We start from the raw sequence: 27581 nt of genomic DNA on the forward strand, positions 1-27581 counted from the left end.
GGATTCTCCTCTGGACCCAGTGGCTCAATCAAAATATTATCAGGATGTATGTTTGTTGGGAACGTACCTCTCAACGCTCTCCACATCCTACCTCTACTTGCTGCCTTTCTGCTGACCTGTCTTATGTGTCGACACCAGTACCTGCATTGCTCTAATTACATCAGAACTGAGAGTCCCCTCTACTGGCCAAGGTCGGTCGATATCAGGCCAACGCTTGCTCCACTTCTGCGACATTTCTGCAATACCTTTAACAAGCAGATTGTTCTTTTGCACTACATCAACAGGCGTAATCACTCTTCTAACTTTACGGTCCATCTTTGACATTGCGCACTCAACAGTATTTAAGCCAAACTAACCTCTCCACAAATGTTTAATAATTCTCTAAATCAATAATGATCTATTAATCAATTAAATGCCTCAGATGGTCAGTCTGTTAAGCTTCCTCTCCAATAATTGAAACATCCCCTGTATGTGTACACAGATGCACTTCACTGACCCCAAACTAAAGGAAACACTGTGGACCGATATGTGAGAACAGGCTAAATATATGTCCCCAATATCAGCAATGAATGTGTGTGTGTGTGTGTCTATAAGTAAAGCAAATACACATCAAAAAGAGTTTGTGGATAAAATCACACTAGACTTGATGATGGTGGACACTGGAGCCACACATGTTGTCATCTGCAACCTCAGTTCATGTAGAGCACCGTCGGCTGTCCACTCATCTGTCCTTTGGGAGATCAGAATTCAGACACATTCCATCTCCTCAGTCTCCTTCACAATTCTCACACATCACAGGAAAACACAGAAAACAAACAAGGTTTAATGTTTCATTATCACCATCAATCTTATACATCACCCAAAAAACAACTCATTGCAATTTGCACATATCTCTCAACATTTAGATCATTTTAATCTTCCCCAACAAATATCTTCCCTTCAAAGTCTCTGTAAAGACAGCTACTATCCAGCTCAAACAGATTTCTTCTCATGGATTCTACATTATGCATACTCAATCTTACACAAAGTGCATCATCAATTTTAGGAATCAAAGGAGTCTGTAGTCCCCTTCTCTCTCCCACATGGGGAGCTCCCTCACTGCTCTTCACACAGAAAAACTTCGCAGCATCAAAATGGAGCATGACTCCTGGCTCCTCCTCTTAAACTTAGCAACAACTTCCAGTTTACGCTGGACATCACAGAGTGAACATCTCATCTCAGCTACCTCTATAAGTCAAACTGACCCCATGCAAAGTCACCAGGCATCTTCATTTACATCATTAATGGTGACAGCATTTTGAATATTTTCCACTTCCTCTGCTTCTATTTCAAATCTTTTGAAATCCACTACAGACTTGACTGAATGTGTGGATCGATTCCTAAACCTCACAACACCATTCCTGTAAAACTGTTCAAAAGTTTCACAATTTAAAGGTTTTAGGTCTGTGTCTAGACAGTACGACAAACACTTGCAGAATGCTTTGATAAGATGCTTCTGGGGTCTTTGTCTCTGAAAAGTGCATGTAACGCACAAATGCTGGTTGGGTACTTGTTGCTTTGGTCATGAAACTGCTTTTATTTTTTAATGTGACCCACTTCTGGTATTTTATTCTTGATCAGAATATGATATTCTGATGCAAATGCTGCCATACATTTCACTAAAATTGCTGTCATCTGGTCTATTCTTATATCAATCCACTATATTACTCATCCACATCTGTTTGCTTGTTAAATCATCTTAAGACATCTTTTGGTTTGAACACATTTAAAGGCAAACTTGTTTTTGGTCCAACAGGTGACAATAGTTAGAACAAAAACAACTTTACGGGAACATTCTGCTCTGGGGGTTCAGGCATATGGGTTCTGTAAAGCGTCTTGAGACAATCTGAAATGTAATTGGCGCTATATAAAAATTGAATTGAAATTCTTTAAGATTCATACTGCTGGTCAATCTATATACAGCTTCTTGCGCACAAACATCTGTTAGGCAGATACACTGCCTAGGTTTTTTAAAGCTTCTCTGGCACTCAATTTTATCCTTAGCCGTCTCCCTCTGAGCATTCCCTGACAACAGTCCTATATTTCTTTCTGCCTTCGAAATGACAATGTCAGCTTTATTTATATAGCACATTTTAAAAATCCTATGGCCAACTAAAGTGCTTTATAATAAAATAATCGCCAACAATAAAACCAAAACAGTGAAATAAAACAAGAGATCCAGTTGAGGTGACTCTGCTCAGCCAAAGGCCAGGGTGAAGTGGGTCTTAAGATGCGTTTTAAAAATGAAGAGGCTATTCACAGACCGCACAGAGGGGCAATGCATTCCACAGTGTGAGAGCCACAACTGCAAAGGCTCCATTTCCTCTGGTTTTCATGAGGGATCGAGGAACATCAAGGAACCATCTGGTCAGCTGACCTAAGGGCTCTGGAGGGTTGATGTACCTTAACAAGGTCAGATCAATATTCTGGGGCCAGTCACTTCAGAGACTTAAACAAATAAAAGAATCTTAAAATCAATCCTGTAGCTAACGGTTGGAATACAATTTAAATTACAACTTTGTACATGGTTATTTAAGTATTGTACATGAAATTGAAATATACTTTATTGTATTGGATATTGCACTGGTGTCGAAACAGGAGTCTTTAATGATTTTCAGATTTTTTTTTTGTGAATATAAGGGAATGACTAAAATCCATGATGTCTTGGGTGCACTCTGAAGTGAAATCCACTCACAGTTGGTAGAAAACTCACTAAAAATCGTCTTAAAAATAGGTCAGTTTACAATCCTATAAAGCAAGCCAAGAAAGTGTGGTCTTTTTTATTCCTGTGTGCACACAGGAATAAAAATGTTTTGTTGGTGGAGGCACAGCAAAGAACATGATGTTTGATGACATCAGCTTTATACACTTGTAGTTATTGTGAATCTTGAGTCCAACTCGGATGTGAAAAATGGTAGATGGTGAGAAAATGAGTCAGGGAAATGGGAAAGTGAGGCCTAAGTGAAGACTGTTATCACAATAGTTGGTTCTTCAGCAGGCGTGTCACTGACTAGGGACAGTCTATTCCAAACTAGCTGGTTGATGGTGAACTGGAGGCTTCCTCTTAGGGTTATACTTGTTTTGCTCATCACTTGGCTTTCCAACTGCTTGGGACCTGCTGAGACAACACAGGCTGCAGTCAGTTGGTCTGCATTGGCTGATAGGGGTTAGGGAGTTATTGGGTTGTTTTGAGTGGTGTAAAGCATGCCTCCAATTCCTAAAGCCTTACCTAGATTTATTACAAATGCCATTTTTTGTGGAAAGAAGCAGAGGAATAAATAAACACCAAGCAGAATGACTGGGGAGAAACCACTTCTGACTGTTTAATAGAGATATTTTGGCATATTCAATACACTGTGAGCAAGAAGCTGCTACAAAGGCTTCAGTAGAACAGGTAAGTTTAAATACACTGCTCTTCATCAGCTGCTCAAAAGTATCTAGGTTTCTTGAGAAAGATATCGCAGGCGCAAAGGGGGGGCACAAACTGGTCTGCCAGCAGGGCTGACAATGGCCCACCTGCTTCTAGAGACACAAATAGCCTCTTGACTTGAAGCAACAACCAATCAGGAGAAGGGATAAAATAAGCAAAAGGTGCTTCACATTAACTAATGAGTTACCTGGGTGTGGTTAGACAAGCATATATTGCCTCCACACAACAAAACAGCCCCCATTTGATCCTTGAACTCATTTAAGAAACAGGCTGGAGGCACTGGATGCAGTGTTCTTGTATAGAAAATTAATTTCTGATCATTTTCACCATTTCAGTTTCTGTGTAACCTATTGTGTAGCACAAAAAGTGAGGCTGGGTTGCCAACTTTGCCAAACAGGGATTTTACATAATATGTGCATATGGCCCTTTGGTGTCCCAAAACATGTTTGCTTGTTTTACAAATATTGGAGCCAACAGATGAATGGATAAGGCATTGTCTGATTCTATAGGTTTAAAGTGACATAAACTTACTTTTCATGTATTACTTGGTGGGGACAGAGGGTTTGGAAGAATCACAATGTACAAGATTATAATCTTTATTTTAATTTCTTGGTCTGCAATGTTAAAAAAAAGATAAGAGTACAGAGTTTAACAGATGGGACAGCATCTGTAAAAATCTGAAAGATGTTAGTCGTCTTTGTTTTTACATTGCCATAGCATCTATTCAAAAAGATTTTCAATTGCCAAATCGTGCCAATTGATAGGACAGGTCTGTCCTCAAATTCGGACTTTTTGATTCTTTAAAAAATACCCGCAGTGTAAAACACCAAGTAAAGAATTGCTTTAAAGAGGTAGAACAAAAAGTTTAGACATTGCAGTTTCTGCTCTTGGCTGTAGGTTTAATTATTAGAATGTTAATGCGTTAAACATTCAATTTTCAGACTTATTTTCTTCCATTAAAACATATATCTTTAAAAGTCAATAGAAAGTGATTTATTCTGTGATCATGTTTGGTTTGGGGCAAACTAGACACTGGTTGCTGTGTCATTCACTCAGCTCAGCATTTTCTTTGCATATGCTATATATAATGCTATATATAGTATATCCTGCAGATGTGGTTCAGATGGGGATGCTTTCTTTAAGAAAAAAAACTCATTTCAGCAGTCCCCAACGGGGAAATTAAACTGTATCTGTCAGCTCCACCTTGGCTGTGCTGCTCCCGGTGTGAACACACAAACGAGCAGAAAAAAAAACTCTCAGTTTAAATAGATCCATTTGCAAATGCATTATTCATGTCCATCCAGTAAGCACTAATATATTTTTACCTGCCACTATGTTTAATTCATTACTTGGAGACATTTTGTACTTGCCTCCAACCTGGGTGAATAAATTGTGAGGTATGTTGTGTGATATTTCTTGGAGGCAGTTGTGTCTGCTCCTAACTGCAAGCCCCGGATGGCACTAATGATTCCTCAGCACAAAAATCGTCCTTACTCTAGCAGTAAATATTTCTCTAGAGGTTATGAAATTGGGGGGGAAATGGCAAGTGTCAATTTGTGGCAAAACAATTTTTCTCTCGACAGCCAAGTGTATAAAATGGCACCTGCGCTAATGAACTAACATTACCGACATGGAAACTTTTGACAGAATTTTTTTTTTTTTAAAGTTTCTTGAATACTGGCTACTTCTTGGTTAAACTTTTGTCAGTTTGAAAACTTTGTTTGCATTTGTCATGTTTGCAGCCTGATGTGTAGGTGCATCTCCACTACTGTTGGCTTTAGGACATTTAATATGGAGACTTGGAGACAATCCTGACCCTCTTTCAGTTTAACCCAGAACATTGTTTTGGTTTGGAATGGCAAAAACAGACTGTTGGATATGATGATGCCGCCACCATGCATACTCACTGAGTGACATGTCCTTCTCTGATTTGTCACGTGACCCTTTGTTATGATCCCTGCTCCAGTCCCTGCTCTTCTTCCTTCTCAATGTTTTCCTCTTTCTCCCTCCTAGAGCTTTCTCTCTCTCTCTCTCTACCTGTCCCTCTGGCTCCTTCTGTTTGAATCTGTCTGTCTCTGCGTCTGTCTGTCTGCCTGTCTGTCTCTCACTCACCCTCTGCTCTCCCTGCTTCACCTGCCTGCACTCAGCTGATTACTGCAGCTGACACTCATTGTAGTAATCAGCTCACCTGCCCACCACCTCACCTGCACACTTTATAAGCCTGGTTCTTTCAGTCACAGTCCCCTGGACCATAGACTGTCAGACCCCAGCTTTCCTCCAGACTGCACATCCCCACTTGGACTCAGTTTTTTTTTTCCTCTCCCAGATTTCCCACATAGACTCAGTTCTGCTCCTGGATTTTCACACAAAATAAGTCAGAAAAATACGAGTAAACTGCAAATGGAAATGCAGCGGGAATAAGAACGAGCTTGCTGAGCTGAAAATACCTTTATTTTCTCCGTGTGCGAGGTAGCAACCAAACAGGACTCCAGTGTAAATGTCAGGGTGTAGGTGTATGGAATGGAGAGGTGTAGTGGGGTAACTGAGACACTCGCCTCAAGATAGTGATGACGGTGGGAATACTAGTGGCAGATCTGCAGAGAAATAAGAGCCTGAAGTGTATAATTGAAAACAGAAGTTGAGTTTCATCCTTCTAAAATCAGATTGTTCTTACTAATGTGCCCTGCAGCAGCCAGCGACGGCACACAAAGGAAAGCCCATTTAGTTTTGAGTTCTTTCAACAAATCTCATGAAAATATAAGACATCGATGAATTTGGCTAACAAGTCATGCTTTGTAATGTACACCTCTGTGCCTCCTTGCTGCAGAGGTCTTTGTTACATTTAGTTGATGGATTTCTTCCCTGAAACAAACTTTTATTTTTATTGTGAACAGAATTACTATTCAACTATCTGTTCACTAACATACTGTCATGGAGTAGATATACTGTTTAGACACCAACCACAATCCTATGGATGGACATGGCAACAAAGACCAGAAATTTGATGTTGAGATGTACAAAATTAAATTCACTTGTCAATCAACAAAGCTTTTATTTAAAAAAACAAAACAAAAACATAATCTGTGTTTATATTGTTTTGGCAATGAAACTCATTTTCTAAGGGTTTCCTCTCGGTTTGTGTGCACAGGCAGCAAAGGTTTAATCAAATTCATGTAGTAATGACCCAACACCTAATTTGACTAACTGCTTTTGTAGTCAGAATTGTTCAGATTATTACAACACACTTGCTATTCATTTTATTTCTTGAAATGCAATAACTTGAATGGCAGGCAACCTGTATATGAATGATGCATTGTGCCCTAATTTACTTGAGTGACAGAATAACATTTAATATTAAACCTCTAATTAGATCTGAGCCGGCTCCTGCCCTCTCCACTTTCTCCTTTCCCTTTTTTTGGCCAGAGCCATGTTCACTTATGGCAGAACATTTAACATTCTTTCTGTTGCTGGCTTAATGTCAAAAATGTTAAGAATTGTAAGCCGTAATGTGAAAGAGGGTTTATTTAGTTATTTCTTCTTTATTTTTTTTAACAATTTACAGTTGACATTAACCTACTGGGCTAAATTTCTCTAAAGTTCTCTAAATGTTGAATTTTACCTTGAAAATGGTCAGACCTGCAATGGGACTGTCATGTTTACATGCTGTGACCTAGCTAAATTAACTTTGTGGTTTTTTTTCTTTTTTTCTTAATCTTGGAGCTTTAATGTCAAAGCACTTGTTTCCTGCACAATCTGATTCTGTTCATGCCTTTATCTCCACTGTCATCATCACCTGTGTTGTGGAAGTTCAGCGAGGTGGAGAGGATGAGGAAGCAGACAGACACACTGGAGACTCAGATGACTTGGGTTATGAGGAAGGTGTACTGATATCAGAAGAAGTGATACCGACTAAGCACCGGTACATGCAAGCAATGCCAGCATCAGTTCTGAGGATTCTGTGACCTTCGGGTATATATTGTAGTAGGGAGAGGGGTCAGCTTCAGGCTAGACCAAAATGGAGACAACTCATCTGCTTACTCACGTCAGAATAGACAACATCTAACCTTGACCAGAGCAGAGAGTCCTGGCATAGCTTCCTCCTACAGCGAAGGCCGTATTAGGGCGAGATGAGATCCGAACCTGAAGACTGGCTCAGGCCTGCAGAGGTTAAAGGGGAATTGGGATCAAAGGTAGTAACCTGCTCTAACCTGTATTATAATTTGGGGTGACATCAGCTAACAGCTGCAAGGAAATACCTGAGAAAGGGGAAAGAGGATTTTTTTTCCTTCATAGCCTACAGACTGCTAAAAATTTGTTAAATCTCAACACAATTGGCAAAATCAACCAGCAACGTCATTTAGTTTTGTTCAATACCTTATTTGTACCACTGGCCCCTGGTTTTCTCTTTATATTCATGTTTCCAGAATGACTGTTGGACCCAATTAACAAGTGCTAAAATTCTTTTAGTTGTGATGGCAATTGTTGACCCGTTGTGCCAGACTTCTCCAGTGCAGTTGCAGCAGCAAAGATGACCCTTTTAAAATATCTGATTAGAAGCATGTAGGATATTGGCAGTGCTGGTTAAAAGAAAATGCCAGGCCCAATAAGAACATTTAACTTCCTGATTGCCAGTCTGTGCCTGGTCCTACAGAGCCATAACAAGAGCTAAATCAAAACACTATTAATAACTGTGTCCTGTGGTTTCTGCCCTGTTGAAGGTCCTCTTCATGCAGCACAGACTCCCCTCTTTGTAGGCAGAAAATGTTTTTGGCAGTAAAGTAAATCTGTGTATACTCAAATACAAATATGCAGGTAGACATGTTTTTAAAAACTTGTCTTCTGCTGTTGTCTGTCAGATTAGCTGTTTCCCTGGAGACTGCTGTATTTCCATTAGGGATCATCATTGTCTCCGAATAACTTGGGACGATTGGAAGCACTAAGGTGTTGGTGCAGAAAGATCTGATAAATATTCTCCACTGTCTTTGCCTTCTCCATTTGTGTTCTCCTTACATCCGATGACAGGTGATGATGGAGGAGGTGAAAAATAATTCACTGAGAACAGTGTGGAAAGGAAAGATGTTTTAACAACCGCCTTTTCACATTTGAGACAGTCACAAGCATCTGAGTGGAAACAAATGGGACCTGTTTTGCTCAGGTACTTAAAATACTATGGCCATTATAAATTCATGATTCTCACTGTGTGGCAGGTGTTCATTAGTTTTTGGCACTGTTCCCAAACACTTTCTCAGAGGAGCAATGGTGTCGAGTGATGTACGCAGTAAAGCTGCAGTCCTATCGATGAGATTATCCAGCCATGTGGGGCCAATGGTGCTGCTATCCATTGTGTTGGAGTATAGCATTGAAGTAAATAATAATGGTTAATCATTTCCTTAAATTTAGTTACTGTGTAATCGGAAACATCTGCTGTAATGGAACTTCTTGTGAATGATCCGTAGTCCATTATTGTAAATTTAAATGTTGTTAAATAAATTCAGACAAGAGTTAGTTGTTGTTTTTTTTTTTTTCAAAAAAGTGAGATGTATTTCTATGCCATGTCAAAACAAAATCAAGTCACCCACTATGACTATCTATACTGAGCACTAAATCAGCTAAAACCCCTGAGAATTTAGATAAAATATATTCATTTAGACTGTTATATTCTTCATGCTGCAGCCAGGTTTCAATGAGACACATTAAGTCAATATGATGATCAGTTATCAAATCATTACCTAAGAGATTTAGATGACAGATCAAATTTTCAAAATTCCACATTTAATTGTCCAGTTTTTCATTTCCGATGAACTCATATTAATCTGAATTAAATTCTTATTACTGACTCCTCTTCTGTTAATTTTATAATTATAGAAATAAATGATCAGAAATGTGAAGTGGTGAACCATGGTTTGGGATTGTGCTTTCAGTCACCCAGCTTGTCTGGATTCCCGGCTCCTTTGGAACTGCTGGGGGAAGGCTAACGGGACCCATGCTAGGTCGCTCCATATCCGCTATTGAGGCCTGACTAGCTGCAACAGCTACAGTGTAGCTAAACGCAGTTTGGAACTGTGTTCCAATTCACCTCACCTCCAGAACTACAAGCATACATTTATTATAAGTACCATGATCATTAAAGGGATGGCTAGTCGCTAAATATGACACACTGAGCAAGAAAGAAAGGGAGAAAAAGAGACATAAGTCATATCTAGCTTGCTAGCTGCTAAGCTAGTGGATTCAAAACTACAAGTTATTACACTTAGACTGACTTTATTAATCACCAGAGCGAAATTCAGTTGTTACAGCAGCTGGATATTGAACAAAGGGGTAAACAACAAGACAACAGAGAATATTAGGGTAGGATATAAAGTAAAGGTTAACTCAAATAAGATAAAATAAAATAAGAAATATAGAAAATAAAAAGGAAAAATCAGCAAAATATGCAAGAGTGATACAGAAATGTGCAAATGAGAATGTGGTTAGATGGGCAAATGAAAAAAGTCAGTGCAGATACATTTACAGATGTAATGAATGACTTTTATAATATAAAGTGTATGTACAATGGTTTAATCAGCAGGCAGAGTGATAGTCACATCTAAGCGCTTTAGGAGACTGTAATAATCTGAACTAAATTGATCGTACAGATAGATTTAGTGCTAATAGGCAATGTTTGATAGTATCAAAGAAAGGGCTGTGAACAGCAGTAAACATAGTCAGATGCTCAGATACAGACAGAACAGGAAGTGATACATCACCTTACCATGCAGGACTGGAACACCTGAATGCTGCACATACAACAGAAACATCACATCATGACAAATCATAAATAAGCTGTCTGTTAAGCTGCTATTTTACATTAGGTCTTTAATGCTTTATTATACATTGTGTATCACTTGATGTGTTGTCTAAATGAATGACAAATATTGCGTACATACTGTAGCTCTTTCCATTGTTGTGGGGGAATATGTCTGAATACAGCAGTAAAAAAACATTCACAGGAAACTGACCTATGTTTGCATGACATATTGCATCACGTAACAGACTGATGAAGCCAGCAATGTTACATAGCCCATGTCAGAAGAGGGCTAAAGTAGCGACTGAGATGTGGATTTTCTTTTACTCAGTCCGAGTGAATAAATAATCAAATTCTGCTACATGACCACAGAAACATGAAATTTCTGAGGGTCAGAGATGTCATATTCTCAAACGTCAATCAACGGTGAAGATCTGTTTAATTGCAGCAGGTTCAGTTTAACATTTCTGAATTAGCAGTCGCACATGTGAATGAACTGAAGTGTCTGTTGATTGTGGGAGAAACGAGGGCAATGATAGCGGACCGACTCTCTCCTGAATGCTGTAGGTGGGCTGATAATTAGCGGGACAGACTCCACCATCTAATTGCTCATCTGACTGAATTCGAACTCCACAGTGAGAAACATCTCCACAGTTGCTGAGATTACAAACTGTAGGTGGGCTGGATAATTACCAGAGGAGATCTATTCCCTCCAGCAGAGCATCACGACTAAACACTGAGGCCTCTGCTGCTCCTGACTACTGTTTAATGAGATGAGCTCCTCCAAGCTGATGCTTTTCAAAGTTTCTGGGGAAACTTTTGACCAAATAATTTTAACTAGACTTAGCTTTGAGATTTTGTGGGTGAAAAGAATCACACTCTCAAAGTGAGGATGTTGAAGTCTCTTTATTCAGGTAGTGCACGGAATCTCACAATACCAGGTTATGAGAGGAGCTCCACGAACAAGAGGAGCAACAGTATTTAAAGTTATATCATGTTTAGCTATGTGTATGTTCTCACTGTTCTGCAGCTATTAAAAAAACAAAAACTGCTGTCTTGAGATGATGTAGCTGCAGCCTGTTATGATTGTGGGTGTGACACAATAGTTTTTAATGGATGGACCACTGACTACATGCATGATTCTGTGTCTGTGCAGTGCATCTGTCATACAACCTCTGGTTTAAATAGCAATACACCTGAAAATTTTCTTAGGATAAATTCAATCATCAATGCATTTGAAGTCTGAGCAGTAACTGTATATAGCCAAGAGGAGTGAGATCAGTGGGGCTGCACCGTGGCTTGGTGGTTAGATGGTCCCTGGTTCGTGTCCAGGCCTGGGATCTTTCTGAATGGAGTTCGCATGTTCTCCCTGTGCATGTGTGGTTTTCTCCAGGTTCTCCAGCTTTCTCCCACAGTCCAAAAACATGCTGAGGTTAATTGATAATTCTAATTTGTCCATATGCGTAGCCGTGTAGTAGACTGGTGACCTCTGCTTTCACCCTAATGAGGATTAAGCTGTGTATAGATAAAGGATGGATGGAGTGAGATCAACCTTTTACGTTTGTCAATACATTCATTATGTTAAGTGTCACATCATTTCTCCATCCTGTAAAATCTGCAGCGTTTTCACCTTAAGCCAACAAACCAACTCACCAAATGATCATTCAGATCCATATGAAAGGTTACAGAGGGGGAATGCAAAAATAGTCCAGAAGAGAAGTCTCACACGTTTAAGGAGCTCCGACTCATACATTTGGATTACATTTCAGTGTGCATCACTGTTTTGATGATGCTGCGTTCCATCTAACAGTCTGTTCTAGAAAGTCTCCAAGAAATTTAAGAAAATATTCTCAAATTGCAGTTCTTAGTCATCACCAAGACATTTTCTCAAACACTAACTAGGTAAGCTTATGCAGACTTTAACAACAGAAGTGACAGATAAGAGAACATTTGTGGAGCTACAACATTCTGATTTAAAGGAGTTATTGGTAATAAGCTATTTAAATCCATCGTAGTAGTGCCATGAAGTATTTTCTCAATATTATGTTCAGTGAATTATTGTACCACACACTGAAGTGGAAAATGTGGTGAATCTGTGATCTGTGCTCCACTTATAAAAATAAACCTTTTACCTTACATGTTTAATACTTTCAGTTTATGAGTGGTTATTTGTAAAAATTGACTAAATTTTGGAATGGAGCAGCAAATTAAATTGTTATTTTAGAGTAGACCATTAGGTGTGCATGTCCCCACCTGTAGATCAGCAGTAATGGCCCTTGATATTACTATAGTGTGGAGCTGTGTAACCACAGCAGTGAGTTCTGGTAATGGCTGAAAAGAAAATAGACAGAAAATGAGGCACTGACAAGTAGCTAAGGCTGTAAATGGTTCACACACCAGAGCATTTTACTTCATGAAGTTCAAATAAGGTCTTTAGTTTACACTTGCTGATGTGATGTTTAAGTGTGATGATATAATTTATTTCAGCAAACAGGAATATCCCTAAAGCAACAGTAAAGACAGAAAAAAAATTCTCTCTCCATTGTTTGATCATGTGTTTGCCTCTGCTAACCAGTCAAGTTGCAGGTTACAGCTGTCTGTTCAGGCACGACCTCTGACCTTTAGAATAAAATGACATGACAACATTTTATATCATATCACACATTTGTCTGAAATGTGCTTATAAGTGTATGAATTCTTGAGTTATGGAAAAAAAAAATTTGTGAGGTTACAGTGAAGTTTGATCTTCAAATTTTATTCAGTTCATCAATGAGTCCAAGTGAACATCTGTGCCAGATTTGAAGAGAAGACCCTCTCAGTGCTAAAGTTCACAAAAAATAGCATGGTGGTATCATGGCATCATCCAGGAGCTGTTCAATCATGGGAGCAAGACCCTTCATCAGGTCTCAGTGGTGCTCTGTTGGGCCTGAATTCAGATCTAGATCAGAGTAGCACCCTTCTTTAGACCCACCTCACATTCATGTGGTCCACAATTGGTTAGAAACTCCTTCCAGTGTTGGATGAGTTTAATTCACCTTCGCTTGATAGCTCAGTGACTAACACCTGTGACTTTGGCACAAATCCCGGTTAGGGTAGAGTTGTCCAGTGAGGACCTTTAAGCAAGCTCCCTAGTGCTGCCCCGCCTACCTACGCCTGTTGTATCTACTCTCATATGTACGCCACTTTGGATAAAAGCATCTAAGTGAAACTGTCAATTGTGAATTGATTTATGTACTATTTTGGAGTCAGGTTGCGTCAAATGAACCATTTTGTGGGCTGTGCAGCAGAAGGGATGAATCACTCTTCTTTCTTCGGAATTAAATCTGAGACCTGATGTCAAGTCAACATTTCAGCAAGTCAAATCAGAATTCTACAATTCTAATGTAATATCAGTGTCAGAAAATATTTGCCTCCTACAGCCTGCAGTTCAGCTGAAAAGTCCCTAAATTGTTTGACTGTTAGCTGAAGCCGAGTTACTTCCATAGGAGTACATCATTTTAGTCTGTCTATATAATCTGTTTTAAGCTGATTATTTTTCAGCTATTTTTTTCACATAGACATGCAGAATAACAGTGATTTTGATGAAATATCAAGATTTTTTAAATAAGATTTGGTTAATTTTGCCAATCGAACTGGAAGTCACATTAGTCCAAGAACCTTATGGAAAGTTAAACATTCTGTCTTGTTTTTCACCCTACTTTTTACAGTTTCTGGCTTTGATTTGAAAATTGCTTTCAAAGCATATAGTTACTCTGGATGGCATTACATTGGCCTCCAGTACTACTGTGAGGAACCTCGGTGTTATCTTTGACCAGGACATGTCCTTTAACTCACACATAAAACAAATCTGTAGGACTTCCTTTTTCCACCTGAGAAATATTGTGAAAATCAGGAACATCCTGTCTCAGAGTGATGCAGAAAAACTAGTCCATGCATTTGTTACTTCTAGGCTTGACTACTGTAATTCCTTATTATCAGGTTGTCCCAATAGCTCTCTGAAATATCTACAGCTGATCCAAAACGCTGCAGCCAGAGTACTGACGGGAGTTAGCAAGAGAGATCATATTTCTCCTATATTGGTTTCTCTTCATTGGCTTCCTGTTAAATCTAGAATAGAATTCAAAATCCTTCTTCTGACATATAAAGCTCTTAACAACCAATCTCCATCATATCTTAAAGACCTGATAGTACCATATTATCCTAGCAGAACTCTTCGCTCTCAGACTGCAGGCTTACTTGTTGTTCCTAGAATCTCTAAAAGTAGAATGGGAGGCAGAGCCTTCAGTTATCAGGCACCTCTCCTGTGGAACCAGCTCCCAGTTTGGGTTCGGGAGGCGGACACCCTCTCTATTTTTAAGACCAGGCTTAAAACCTTCCTTTTTGACAAAGCTTATAGTTAGGGCTGACTGGGGGACCCTGACGGGGTGAGCTGGTGTTTTCATTTGCACAACTGACTTCCCCTCTTGACGTCCCTTTAGTTTGCCCCTAGTTATGCTGCTATAGGCCTAGGCTGCTGGGGAACCTCTCTTGATGCACTGAGCCCTTTCTCTAACAACCTATGTATTTACTATATATACCATTATTGCATTACATTCACTCTGTTTCTTTCTGTGTCCTTTCTCTGAGTGTCCCTGGTCCCAGAGCTGGATGCTGGATGCTTCAGATCTGTGGTTGTTCTCCCACCACCTGTAACCCTCTACCTCTACCCCTCCATCCCTTCCCCTCTACCTCTACCCCTCTACCTCCATCCCTCTATCTCTACCTTTCTACCTCTTCTGTCCCTCTCAACCCGCCCGGCCAGCAGGCAGATGGTTCCCCCACATTAGAGCCGGGTTCTGCTCGAGGTTTTTTTTCCCTGTTAAAAGGGTGTTTTCCTTGCCACTGTCGCCTTAGGACTGCTCTGGGGGTCAGGCATATGGGTTCTGTAAAGCGTCTCGAGAATATTTGATTGTAATTGGCGCTATATAAATAAAATTGAATTGAATTGAACTGAATTTGTGGTGTCATTTTGATCGCTTGTTATTTAAAAATACCTTCATTTGTATCTAGCTGCTGTAACGTGGGAACTCCCCCAGTGAGTTATCAAAGTTTATCTTAAATCCTCTCAACCCGAAAAACTGGCTCTCGGTTTAACCATGATTGGATCTGATTGCCTGTTAAGCATTTTAATAGACGACTCTGTCAGAGTTAAAATTATTGCATACACACTGATTGGTCTTTTAGTATATTACAACATCAGAATCAGATAACAGAATGGATGTCTCTGACTCCTTGTACAGACTGAAGGCTGCTGGAAACAGTCCTCAGCTCATAGTCACTGCCTTCTGCTCTCATCTGCTTTCCAGTAGGCATGCAGTTCATGTCGAACAAGCTAGTTGTGCCAAAATGAAAATCAATCAACTGTCCAGTTGTAGCTCGGGGGTCGAACTCTTGTGCGGAGGTTATTACTGCTGCTAAGAGAGACGGCCTTTCACGTTAACACTGCTTCCAGTGGAACAACAAGCTGTAGACACTGACTATACATTTGTTACGTTGTTGAATGGCTGTCTGCAGTTTCAACAGATGGTGCTGAAGGAGGCTTTTCAGACACTTAGATAAATTTTCAGTGATGTGTTGACTGCATGGAGCTTTGCTAGTTCATACAGGCACGGAGTCAAAGCATCACAAGGCCCTTTTCTGTCCAGTTGTTTTCTACTTAAGTCCAGCCCACCCACTTAGCATGCTTTATAGCCAAGGCAGCGTTCATTCATTCTATCTGCTCCATGCTCACCACATCGCTGCCACACAAGCCTCTAAAGATCTGCAAATCTCTCTCTCCTCCTAGATCTCCTCCTTTTTGAAGGTTCAGTTTCAGAATTCTGACAATTTTACACAGAGGGCTGCAGCACACAGCTGCTTCTACTCTGTTCAGTTGGTGTAAGAGGACGAGGAGCTGGGCAGTGTTGCCAGATCTCATGATAGAAATAAGCAAGCAGCTCAATGGAAACAAGCCCAAAAAAAGCCCAACAGCTGAACTGCCACATTGTGTAAATGAAAGACCTCTTGCATAACAGTATAGATACATTTATTTTTGTTTGCAGTAAATAGACAGTAAACGGTCAACATGAAAACTTTGAACAACTTACATTTTTTTAAACTCTGATTAAAATGAAAGACATATGCATTATGCACAAGAAATGGTAAATAAGCAGTTAAACTTTAGAAAACAAGCCCAAAAACCCACAACCCATGACTGATGAGATTTGCAAGTGGCTTTACAGAAAAGTAAGCCCAAATTTGCTTCTAATAAGCTGACTTGGCAACACTGCAGCTGGGAGCAGTGCACATCTTTCCCTGACATCTCAACAAGCCACAAACCTGATCTGCTCTTTCAGAAACACACTTTCTAATCCACAGAGGAAGAAAGAATTAAGGGAATGGATGTCTCTCATATTTTGTGGGACTGTAGAACAGATTGTTCTTAATTAGACATTAAAACTACGTAAATTGGAGTTTCTATAATGATGACTATTTAGGTTGGTCTCCTTGTTTCTGTGTTCACACGGTATTCATTCAAATGTTGTGAATCTCAGGCTCTGCTGGGAGGTTTGTGATCCTAGGGACTATCTGTGTCATGCTTGCTCAGATTGTTCCAGAGCATCATTTGAGTAGAGTCACTGCCAAACACAAATGCATGCCATTCCAAAATAAATGATTAAATCTAATTAAGTGTCTTGTCTGAATTACACTAAACACTGACTTGAGTTGGACAAACTACTAATGACAGAATCCCACAAAGTAGACGCCTTGAGTTGCCTGGAGTGCAAAATATGAGACTGAAGGATGGATGGCTGCTGTCTGTGTGTTACAACCAGGAAAGATTTTATGGTACATAAAGTTAACATTTAGTAGCTCTGAACAGTGTGCTGGTGTGTGCCATTCCTGTACATGCTGTTGGCCTTTTATAGATGCTGAGGTGAATGAGCTCAGGAAATAGGACCCAAGTGCAGACAGGTTGTGATAACAAGAAAAACAAAAACTTTAATAAAGAAGCTTGCTGGAAGGGTAACTGTTGAACATGAAAGTTTTCCAGCAGGCAAAACAGGGTTGCAGACAGGGCAAACTCTCAAAAGACACAGCAACATGCAGGACTATAAAAATCCAAACAAACAAACAAAAAAAAAAGAATAAAAACACAAACCAGAGGAGCAAGGAGAAGAATCTGACAGGAAACCAACAAGACAAACTGACAGATGCAGGACTATAACGACGCAGAACTGATTAGGGAGACAAGACACAGGTGAAACTGTTGAAGGGATCAAGAAAGGAGGGAACTGCACAAAGGGAGGATGTAGAAACACAACCAACATACAAGGGAAGGAGAAAATAAACCAGGAAGCAACAGAAGACAGACATGAAAGGTACATGTAGACAAAGAGATGAAACTGAGAAGGAAAGCACAGTGGAAGAAATCTCCCAAAACAAAACTCGGACCATGACTTCGATGCACTGGACTATCTATCTCCTTCCTCTGTTCCACAGTTTGTTAGAATGTTCTTGACTCCTGAAGAAGTACAGCTGTAGTTACTGCAGGAGATTGGCCTGCTTAAGCTATCTGACCAAGTACAGTCTTTAGTGAGCTTTTTCTTTACCAGCAGGAATGTGTGCTTGGACCGTCAGCTGTCTGAAGACGGTGGCTTCAAGGAACTTCAGGTTGTCCACACTCTGTACTTCCTCTCGATGGATGTGAAGATGGAGGTGTCCCTTGTTGTTTGATCTTCTGAAGTCAGTGATCATTTGTTTTGTTTTTGAGGCCATTGTCCTTGCACATCTTAGTCAAATGATCCACCTCCAGTCTGTATGAAGCTTAATCATCATATGAAATCAAGCCAACTACTGTGGTTTTATGGGTAAATTTAATTGTGGAGTTGTAGAAGAGGTGTGAGGTGTGAAGAGTAGGCTAAGAGGGGATCAGCACACTGCCTGTATTTAGTGTAAGCGTGGTGGAGATGTGCTTCTCATCTGTCATATTCTGTGGTCCATGAACACAGAGGAAGCCAGGTCAAGAGTCTTTAGTTTTCTGAATACTTTATGGGGGATAACTGTATTAAACCCAGAACTGAAATCTACAAAATGTATTAAACAAAAAAAAAAAAAAAAAAAAAAAAAAAAACATGCTCACATAACTATTCGGTTTCTTTGTGTGTCAGTGCAATATGAAGAGGTGTGGAGACTGCATCATCTGTAGTGTTTTTTTGTTTTTTTAGGGTCAGTTACTTTCCCTTAAACCGGTGGTTCCCAACTTGTTTGGCTTGGAGCCCCCCTATAAGATGCACCCCAGTGCCCCACTGCCTTAAACTATTTCTACAGCCACCTTTAACATGTAATGTGTTCTATTTTTCCACTTTATTTCTTTGCGTTTGTTTTTCATTTAGGCATTTTTAATCGTTCATACATGTTGCTGTAAAACAATGGTAAAATCAGTCAGTTTTTCTCAAAACTTTTTTACACATGAGAAACAATAAAATAGAAGCTTTGGCTCTGAGCCAGTGTTGAAAATAATTTATTCTGTTCATTTTCTTTCTGACACACTCAATGAAAATGATCTTAATCTTTAAATTACTTTTTAAGAGGAAACATGTGATACAGCAGCCTTATTCATTTGGATTATTACAGCATCAGCAGTAAATGCTGGCTTTTTAAAATCACTTCAGTGTCACTGTGCTGAATTATTCTGCCATATTCACATAATTTCCTGAGTTTTCTTCAGAATAAAGTAACACAAGATCTTAATCTTTTAAATTACCTTCATTTTAAGCCTCATAAATGAAAACTGAGCAATGAGAGACCAGGTGTCGGTCAGCAGGAGAGTGCAGGTGTGAACAGCTACTGAAGGGAGGATTGACTTTCTGTTGCTAAACAGTGTATGAACCGAGAAATCAAAATAAAGGCAGGCAGAGACTGAAGGAATAGTAAGAGGAGAAAAAGACTCCCAGATCTCTGCAGGGCTCAGACATCCTTGCCTCTGCATTATTGGCAGACAGGAGATAGAAATAGGAAATAATCCCATGAGTGAGTAAATATCAACTCAAGCAAATCTCAGCTTAGTCACTGCACTTTTAAATGTAAAACACTGACTTAGGAGGAGGTTGTAAAATGCTGATGCATCTTGAGCTACGACTAAACACTTTCTCTATTCATGAATGACTGTAAAAGCACTCAAATGATACTTCTGTGTTTTATCTGAGACCTTGGGTTACAGTTTGATAAAACTGAACACCTATATAGTTCAGATTGCTGTGCTTTTTGTTCTTGTCATTGTCTGCATGTGTCAATGTGCCACTCAGTTATTTTTGCAGTTCCTTCCTTTGTGTCGCTCCTGTGCTTTGCTTCCTCCCATTGTGTTTTCCCTCCTTTCTGATTGCCTGCCTCGTCTTCATTAGTTTCAACTAAGTTCAATTAGTCTATCAGTGCCTGTTTTGAGGAGTAGGTTCATCTCTTCTTTATATTGTATTATCCTCAGTGTTTTGTCTGTATCTTTTGCTACACCATCCATTTCCTAGCTTTTTCTCTCATTTGTTTTCTGGATTACTTTTTTTTTTTTTTTTTGGACTATGCCTGCACTCACCGTTATTGTTTGCCTGCTTGGATTTATTATTATGCATCGGCTCCAAGTAAAACTTTGCTTCTGGTTTCACAGCCTGCCTGCCTGTCTGTCTATTGTTGTGCATTTGGATCCTAACAGAACTATAATAACTTATTTTTGTGTTAAAAAATTACGGGGGTCCCTGTAGCTCAACAGGTTGAGGAGGCGACCCATGAATAGGGCCAATAGTCACGCAGCGGTCATGGGTTTGAGTCCAACCCATGACCATTTACTGCAATGTCCTTCTCCCAACGTTTCCTGTCTCTCTCTCTCCACTGTCTACAATAATAAAGGCTAAAAATCCCCCAAAAATATTTAGAAAAAAATAATGCTGTTGCATTACAACAGCATAAATAGTCAAACAACATATGATGATCCAGAGAAAATTACTTCCTAGTAACTTCCAGTTCTGAAATTATACCTGAAAATTCAAAATGTAGTTAAACATCTGTTTTTTAAGTGGGCAAGTGAGCATTTTGATTAAATTAAATGTAAAATTGATTTTCTGTAGTAAAAATGTAACATTTAATAGAAAACAACAAAATCACTCTCTCTAATTGACTACTCATCTGAACATCCATTTACTTAATGACCACTTTTCCACAAAATTAAATGTTGTTTAATCAAAGTTCCAGTCAATGACAACTACATTCCTTTTGCTAATGAACACTTGTAAGACATTTTGTAGTGAGACAGGTCTCACAATATTGTGTAAAGGAGACAAATATCTTTTTTTTTCTTTCTTTCAAAGTTCATGTTAGCAGCATATTTTCTCAAGGTTTGAAACGAGAAGAAAACTGCCCTTGCAAGAAAATTAATCTGATATGTTCTTACGTTATGTTCAAGACAATCCTGTGTTTGTAGTAATTATAACAGCAAAAGAAAGTGGAACAAAGTCCACAAATTGGTCAACAAATCATTGGACTTCACAATTTCAACCCAAAATGTGATGTTTGCTGAATCGTGTCAATGTATTTTTCAAACTTCTGTTGCTTCACAGAGTGGAAGAAAATGGAATTTATTATCTGAATCGACTGCTCTGCCTAAAGATGAGACAGAATATTTATCACATTTACATTCAAAATGGCTGTAAAGATTGTTTGATCCTTATGATGCTTGAGTTTTCTCTTCAGTGAGTCTTTGATATCGCAGCTGAAGATGGCAGTTTTCAGCTTCACATCTGGCCTCTGATCACAACCAATAAGAGCAGATTTATAAAGTGCTGATGTAAGGGAGCTGAGTCATCTCTAACTTGAGGCATCTGAGCATTTAAACCAGCAGAGAGGCTAAGTGGCTCGTCACAGAGAATCACTTTGACATCCTTTGCTCCTGGGTGTATCTCGGCTTTACATATTTCCCTCCTCATGTTTCCCATCGCTCATGTTTACAGCCATCAGCAATTAAATGTTCTCACAAGAAGTTGAGAAGAACCAAAAATAAACGGGGAAGTGCAGGGTAATTGAATTTGCTACAGAAGGGTAAATTTAGATTGGATTCTGGCTTTATGTAACAGAAATGGGGCTGAATTCAGGTTAGTTTTCACAACAAAACTTGCAAAGTGAATATGTATCAGATTATAGCACACATCAGAATTAATAGAATTCTCAAATTTTGTTGGTTTGAACATGTTTGCGGGGGGAAAAGTATTACTGTAGGACTTCTTCAGTTGTTACAGAGGTATCTGTCTTCCCATCCATTTGGCTTTAAAAGCCACCAAATAAAACCTAGTCAGTCTCTGAAAAAAACTTTTTATTTTCATCAAACAGGATTTATCTGTAACCAAATGATCGGAAGATGATTAAAATCTTCTGGATAACATTTTCTTTTCTTCATGGCATGTCACTTAAATTCACTGACATCACTGTTATTCACCAATACTACGTACCATTACATTGTAATTGTTACATTGATAACTGTTCAGCTTAACTACAAATCTTGCCAGAAATGAAACTAAATCACTGTCAGCAAAATATTGACATTGTTATGTGTCTGGAGTGGCTCAAATATGTAGCTGTTACAGCACTGTTGTTCCGTATAATAATCATGATATGATGGATATTTATCAAGCTTAAAATCAAACTACAGGCTTGTATTTTTAGGGTGATTTTTGCTTTAAATCTTTTTTGTTTCATGGTATAATTTGATTTAAAATACAGGCACATTGTTTTAATTATGTGCTAAAGACACAACATTTTGGCGGTTTTCAGTGTTGAAACATTCAGGCAAATGCTCACATCATGTTTATCTGGAACATTGTTGACCATCGTTTTAGTTTATTTTGTTAGCATGCTAGCATATTCCAGCTCACACTTAAAACGGCTGAAGATGATGTAAATCGAATGAGGATGGAGTTACAACCCGGTCTCATCAAAAATAGTTGAGGTGGTCTTCAGCCTGAATGCATACGATTTCCACAACAAAGGCTTTAAAATTGCTCTGAGGGCTTTTCATGTCGCATGACTATTCACCCATTAACCTGGAAACCTACTGTGGGTTGGTGGTTAACATTTTTATAGGTGTATTTTAACCCAAATCGGGATCTTTTCTTAAACCTAACCAAGTGGTTTTGGTAGCTGAATTTAACCAAGTAGTTTTGAAGTGTAACCCAAAGCAATGTGCGATTGTTTTCAGTCGCTGCTTACAGTCATTCTCAGCTACTCAAAATGATTGGAATCTGTGACTGAACATGGCTAAAAACAACTAAAAATGGTATAAAATTTGATTGAAAATTGTGACTGAAAGTAGCTGACAACAGCATCTCAAAATGATCAAAAAACATGGGTGAAAATAAGTTAAGAAAACATCTGAAAAAGACTGAAAGCAGCGCCTAAAAATGACCAAAAACTGTGGGTGAAAATGATTCAAAAAGAGCAACAGAAAACGGCATCTGAAAACAGTGAATAAAAATGTCTGAAAACAACAAATTACTCAAAAATAAGCACCGGTTAAAGCAATAGAAAAGAATACGTCCAAAAATGGAGGCATCTCACAAATTCACAGCCTTTATTCTGAAACTAATATACTTTGCACTGTGGATCAACGTAGCTTTTACACATTTTGGTGTGAGGCTGTGTTATTACAGTTCATCTTCTGAGGACCATGGATATGCTGTGTATATTTAACACATTTCCAAACAGTTGTCAGGAACATTAATTAAAAAACAAACATGTCAACTTCATGGTGACACAGGGGGACAAAATCAAGAATCACCAAAGACCGTATGATTCATCCTCTGGGGTTAATGAAAATTCTTAATAAACAAATAGTTGTGAATGTTTCGGTATGAGCCAGATTGTAGACTAAGTTAGTTTATTTATCCAGTTTTACTCCTCAGCCTGTTAAAAGTGAGCATCTGCTGCTGAATGAATCCACAGTGGGGACAGCTACTTGTTAACTTGGGCATCAAGTCCACAGTGAGACGACTGTGACACACCAGGAACCAAAACCCTGCCATCACTCGCTGTTGTGGGGTGATGAAGTTTAAAGATGCTCTTTGAAGATTTAGCAACTTTTGTCATTAAAATCCCATCTGTGCTTCACGGGTTCTCGCAGAGAGACGGTGGTGTGTTTGATAAACAGCTGCTGTCGATCCTCTCTCTGCTTCTTCTATCATCAGCACCCTTTACACATGAGCTGGATTAACACATGAAGGGATTCGAGTCATTTTCCTGCGTTAATATCAGAATGTGTTTTCATTATAACCACGTCTGCTCGTGTCTCAGATTATCTTCCTGTCTCGTTCTCATCATCTTGCTCTGCTTTCAAGCGAATCACAATCCACCTGTCAGATCGAAGCCGATTACCTTTTTCGAAAACACATTAACTGTCTCTGCGTGCAGCGAACGAGGCGACAGACAGAAACGGTGTAATAGAGTCTGTGTTAAAAGCTTCACTGTTTAGAGAGACAGAGACGACGCTCCAGGCAGGCAACATTAAAACTTGTAAGTAGCGATACAAAGAAAAAGCAAAGAGTGGATGTAAAGGCTTTTGCATGAACCATACATATGACTGCAGTCTAGAAATGGTCAAGGTCTTTGGATCTGTGTTGGTTTCCTGTTGATAAGTCTTTATACTTAACAAAAAAATAAATCTAATAAACTGAGTGCCCAAGTTAATCCATCTCTACCTTGACTGTACCAGACAAAAACAAATACAAAAGTTTTCTATATAAATCCAAACCATAGACCAGAGATCTAGTTTTTCTAAGTTGTTTGAATACCTTGAAGAGAATAAGTTTTACTCTACTTGGTGAATCAAGCTAAGAAAGAAACAACTTCTTTAGTGCAAAGGGGGTTTCTCGGACTATTTTATATAATTGAGGTCACTTTGATATGTGCTGAGTCAACTTTTGTAGCTTCAGATGACTGTGTAGTTTCAGTGAAACTTTCAGTGCAGAGGTGAGTAGCTGTCTCTCAAAGGTCTATTCTGTCTTATCCAGCATCAAGCTCAAATTTTAAATGTAGATTGACTCTGATTGGCTTGGAAATGACCTGCCTGTATGTGCAGTGGACCATTGCGTGGATAAAGATCTAATCTTTAAGATGTACATCGAAACAAACCTATATCAATGTTACATATGGACTTTCAGAAGTAGCCTTTCAGTGTATTTTCATTCTGTAATCTCCTTTCTATACAGTAACTTTCAGATTAACTACTGAAAAGATACAGTTGCTCTGCGATTAGTAGACTTTTACCAAATAAACTAGAACTGAGTTTATGGCAAATTTTGTTTACACACCAAGCAGTGACAGTCACATCATTCATTTGGACTCTTGTACTCTTGTTTGTGTCCATCCTGTAGATTCTATACTACAGGTCAAAAGTTTAGAAACAAGATCAGATTTGTACAGAAAAGACTGTAGTTTCACTGGTGCACTCTGCAACAAAATAAACATGATTAGTATATAGAGTCACTCATCAGAATACATTTTTACTACTCTTGCCTCTTTACTCAGCTGTTTCGTTCTATCCGTTTCTGTGGTAGTTATAGAGATATGGACTCAGTTGAGATTCACTGGGATTTTTGTGTGCAAACTCTCAAAAGCCAAAGAGCTAAAGTGAATAATGCAAACTGATTTGTTTCTTACTTTTGCACTGAAGTTGTGACTTGCAAATCTTCTCAACTCTAAAACTAAGCATTTATTCAGCAATTGCCTGGGAACATCAATGTATACCTAAAGGTAAATTGAGGAAATGGTGCATATCAATTAAACTAAAGTCAGATCATGCAGTAAACTAACCCCAAAATCCATAGAATTTATAATGGTTTTTAAGAAAGACATTGTGAACAGGAACTTGAAGTTGCTTCCAAACTTTTAGCCAGTAGTGTCTGTCCAGTATTCTAAATCTTTCAGCTCTGGTTTTGGTCTCTACTAACTCCTGAGGAAACTACATAGCTCTTTCACTGCTAAATGCTCTATAATGTTCACCAGCTACATGCTAACGCTGTTTGTCTGCCATTATGGTGATGATTAGACAGTGCGCAGTGGGATTTTTCTCTTAACAGCTGCCAGTTGGTAACAAAAATGACACTAAGATTGAACCACAACACTAAATTGTGAGCGTGACCGCAAACCGTTGAGGTTAAACTCGCTACAGAGCTCTTAAAAGCTGAGAAGCTGCAGATTCAGTTGATTCACATTCACAGTTCATTGTCTCATTATTACCTCCAACAAGGAGGTTGAGTTTTCAGTGCTGTTTGTTCTACATGTCAGCAAGATTACATCACAACCACCAGGCTGAATTTCATGAAGCTGGGTGGACAGGTGGAGCAAAAGAATGGGCAAACGAAGAACCAGTTTAATGCTGATGTGGATCCAGATGACTTCCTCTAAAACCACTGGCCTGGGTGGACATTAGCACTCCATCAGTGAGCTTTGAGTTTTCACGTGATGGCTTAACAAGTTTTTTATTATCAGATGTAGCTTTAAAGCTTGGTAAATCCACAAAGAAGCTCAGAATTTTGGAAAGATTTTTGTCATATGGTGAAAGAATCATTCTCCACTGAAATATTTGCTGTGCAGCGAAACAGCAAGTAAGTGGGAGAAAAGATGGCAAGTCAAAAAAATAAAATACTCAGAAGTAAAGATAAAATATTTATGTATGGTTAGTGAGACACCTTGTTAAATTCATGGAGTTCACTTCCATCTCTCTCTGGGTGAAACCCAACCACAGAAGGACACAGTTTCACATTTCCCTGCTCACACACAATAAATATACTGACACCTCCGTTACTTTCAACATTTCTATATGACAAAGTGACATTAGCCAGAGATTGTTACAAAGACGTGAATTCAACATTTACATTTCAGAATATTTACAGTCGCTGACATAAGTATATTAACACCTCAAAGTCCAACACTGCAGCCTGGTTGTATCAGTATGTTCACAATTTACAGCAAAGCAGCAGAGAGACAACACTGTGTGGATTGTTCTCCTTTGCTCTCCTCGTGGTGTAGAGCCACTTCTGTGAGAAAATGTCTGAGTGGCTCCTGAGTACACTGCCAAGCCCCGAGGTGTGATGGACACTCCTGTCTGAAGCCCCTCAGCTCCTGAAACTCAGCAGCACATCAGGTCATCGGGCCTCCAGTTAAATGAAATACTCCTTTGGGTTTTCGGTGGAGAGATTCTGGGAGTCGGCCTGGTTGTTGAAAGGAAAATCTGGGCTGTCATCCTGCTTGACTCCCTTCACTTCCTGGTTTCGATACGTGTCCTTCCTCCGGTAGAGGAATCTGGCAGTAATCGCCAGGCCAGTCACAATCACAAAGATCACCACGGCGATGACACCTGCAAAGTGGAGGCATTTCAAGACTTAAAAAGGCTGGAATATTGGGTATGTCTTCAAATTTCACTGTGCATGAGTGCTTCAAAGATGTGCAGTAGCTTCTTAGTAATCAGAACAATGATCCTTCTCTTGTAATACAGTAATTCTACTTTCTAATGTTTTGATTATCTCGCTGATCTATCCTTTTTAATGACATTGAACACCATTGTAAATCTTTTGAATCTCTCAGCTGGTTCTGCTTCGTTGAGCACATTTGGGAAAACGAGAGCAGGTTTCACTTAATTTGAATTCTAAAGTCCGCCTGAAATCAATTTAATTCGACATTACATTAAAAAGTGACCAGGCTTTTTAAGATAATGGCAAAAAAGAGAAGTTTGCTCATCAGCAAACCATCCCTGCATAGGTTTAATGAGGTGAGCTGCCCTTTGTGTACTGGACAGTTTTAAATTACTTTTCGCAGGGACTCAACTTTTCCATCTACACAATTATAGATTGAATTTTGAGTCTTCATTTTGTATCAATCTGTGAGGCAAAGCAACAAAGTTTTAAATGGACTCCTGCCTTGCACATCACATTACTGTCTTTGAGTTAAACATCTGGCCATGACTTTGCTCACCCAAAGAAACCTTTAAACTTGTCCTTCATCCCAAATGCACCAAAGTCCAATAAATTGAACTTTTTGATAGGTGAAAGGCACTATGATTGATAATAATTATCAAAAGAATGCTTAAAAACAACAAGAAACAGGTTCAAGAACAGTGAAAGAAGTTTGGTACCTCCAATCAGAGCCGAGTCAGTCCTGATGGCATTGACTAAAGGTTGACCTGAACCCACTGAACCAGACTGGTCTAGAGCAGAGAAAGAGGAAATGTGGATAGTAGAGGAGGGTATGTTGCCAAAATAAGGAAATAGTAGGACC

At 39.1% G+C, this 27581-nt stretch overlaps 1 protein-coding gene across 1 annotated transcript in view; it reads right to left on the reverse strand.

The window, feature by feature from the left end:
- Nucleotides 1–21612: 21612 nt before the first annotated feature.
- The window catches only part of LOC111562872 (contactin-associated protein-like 4), a 165124-nt gene continuing 159155 nt past the window's right edge, over nucleotides 21613–27581 (reverse strand). Inside the window, exons 23-24 of the mRNA XM_055014594.1 lie at nucleotides 27439–27510; nucleotides 21613–26664 (exon numbers count right to left, since the gene is read on the reverse strand). Of these exons, the coding sequence (XP_054870569.1) occupies nucleotides 26468–26664; nucleotides 27439–27510 (269 nt within the window). The 3' untranslated portion in view covers nucleotides 21613–26467. The remainder of the gene's footprint in view (nucleotides 26665–27438; nucleotides 27511–27581) is intronic.

Source organism: Amphiprion ocellaris, chromosome 10, assembly GCF_022539595.1.
Source record: "Amphiprion ocellaris isolate individual 3 ecotype Okinawa chromosome 10, ASM2253959v1, whole genome shotgun sequence".
In the NCBI taxonomy this organism is placed as follows: Eukaryota; Metazoa; Chordata; class Actinopteri; family Pomacentridae; genus Amphiprion; species Amphiprion ocellaris.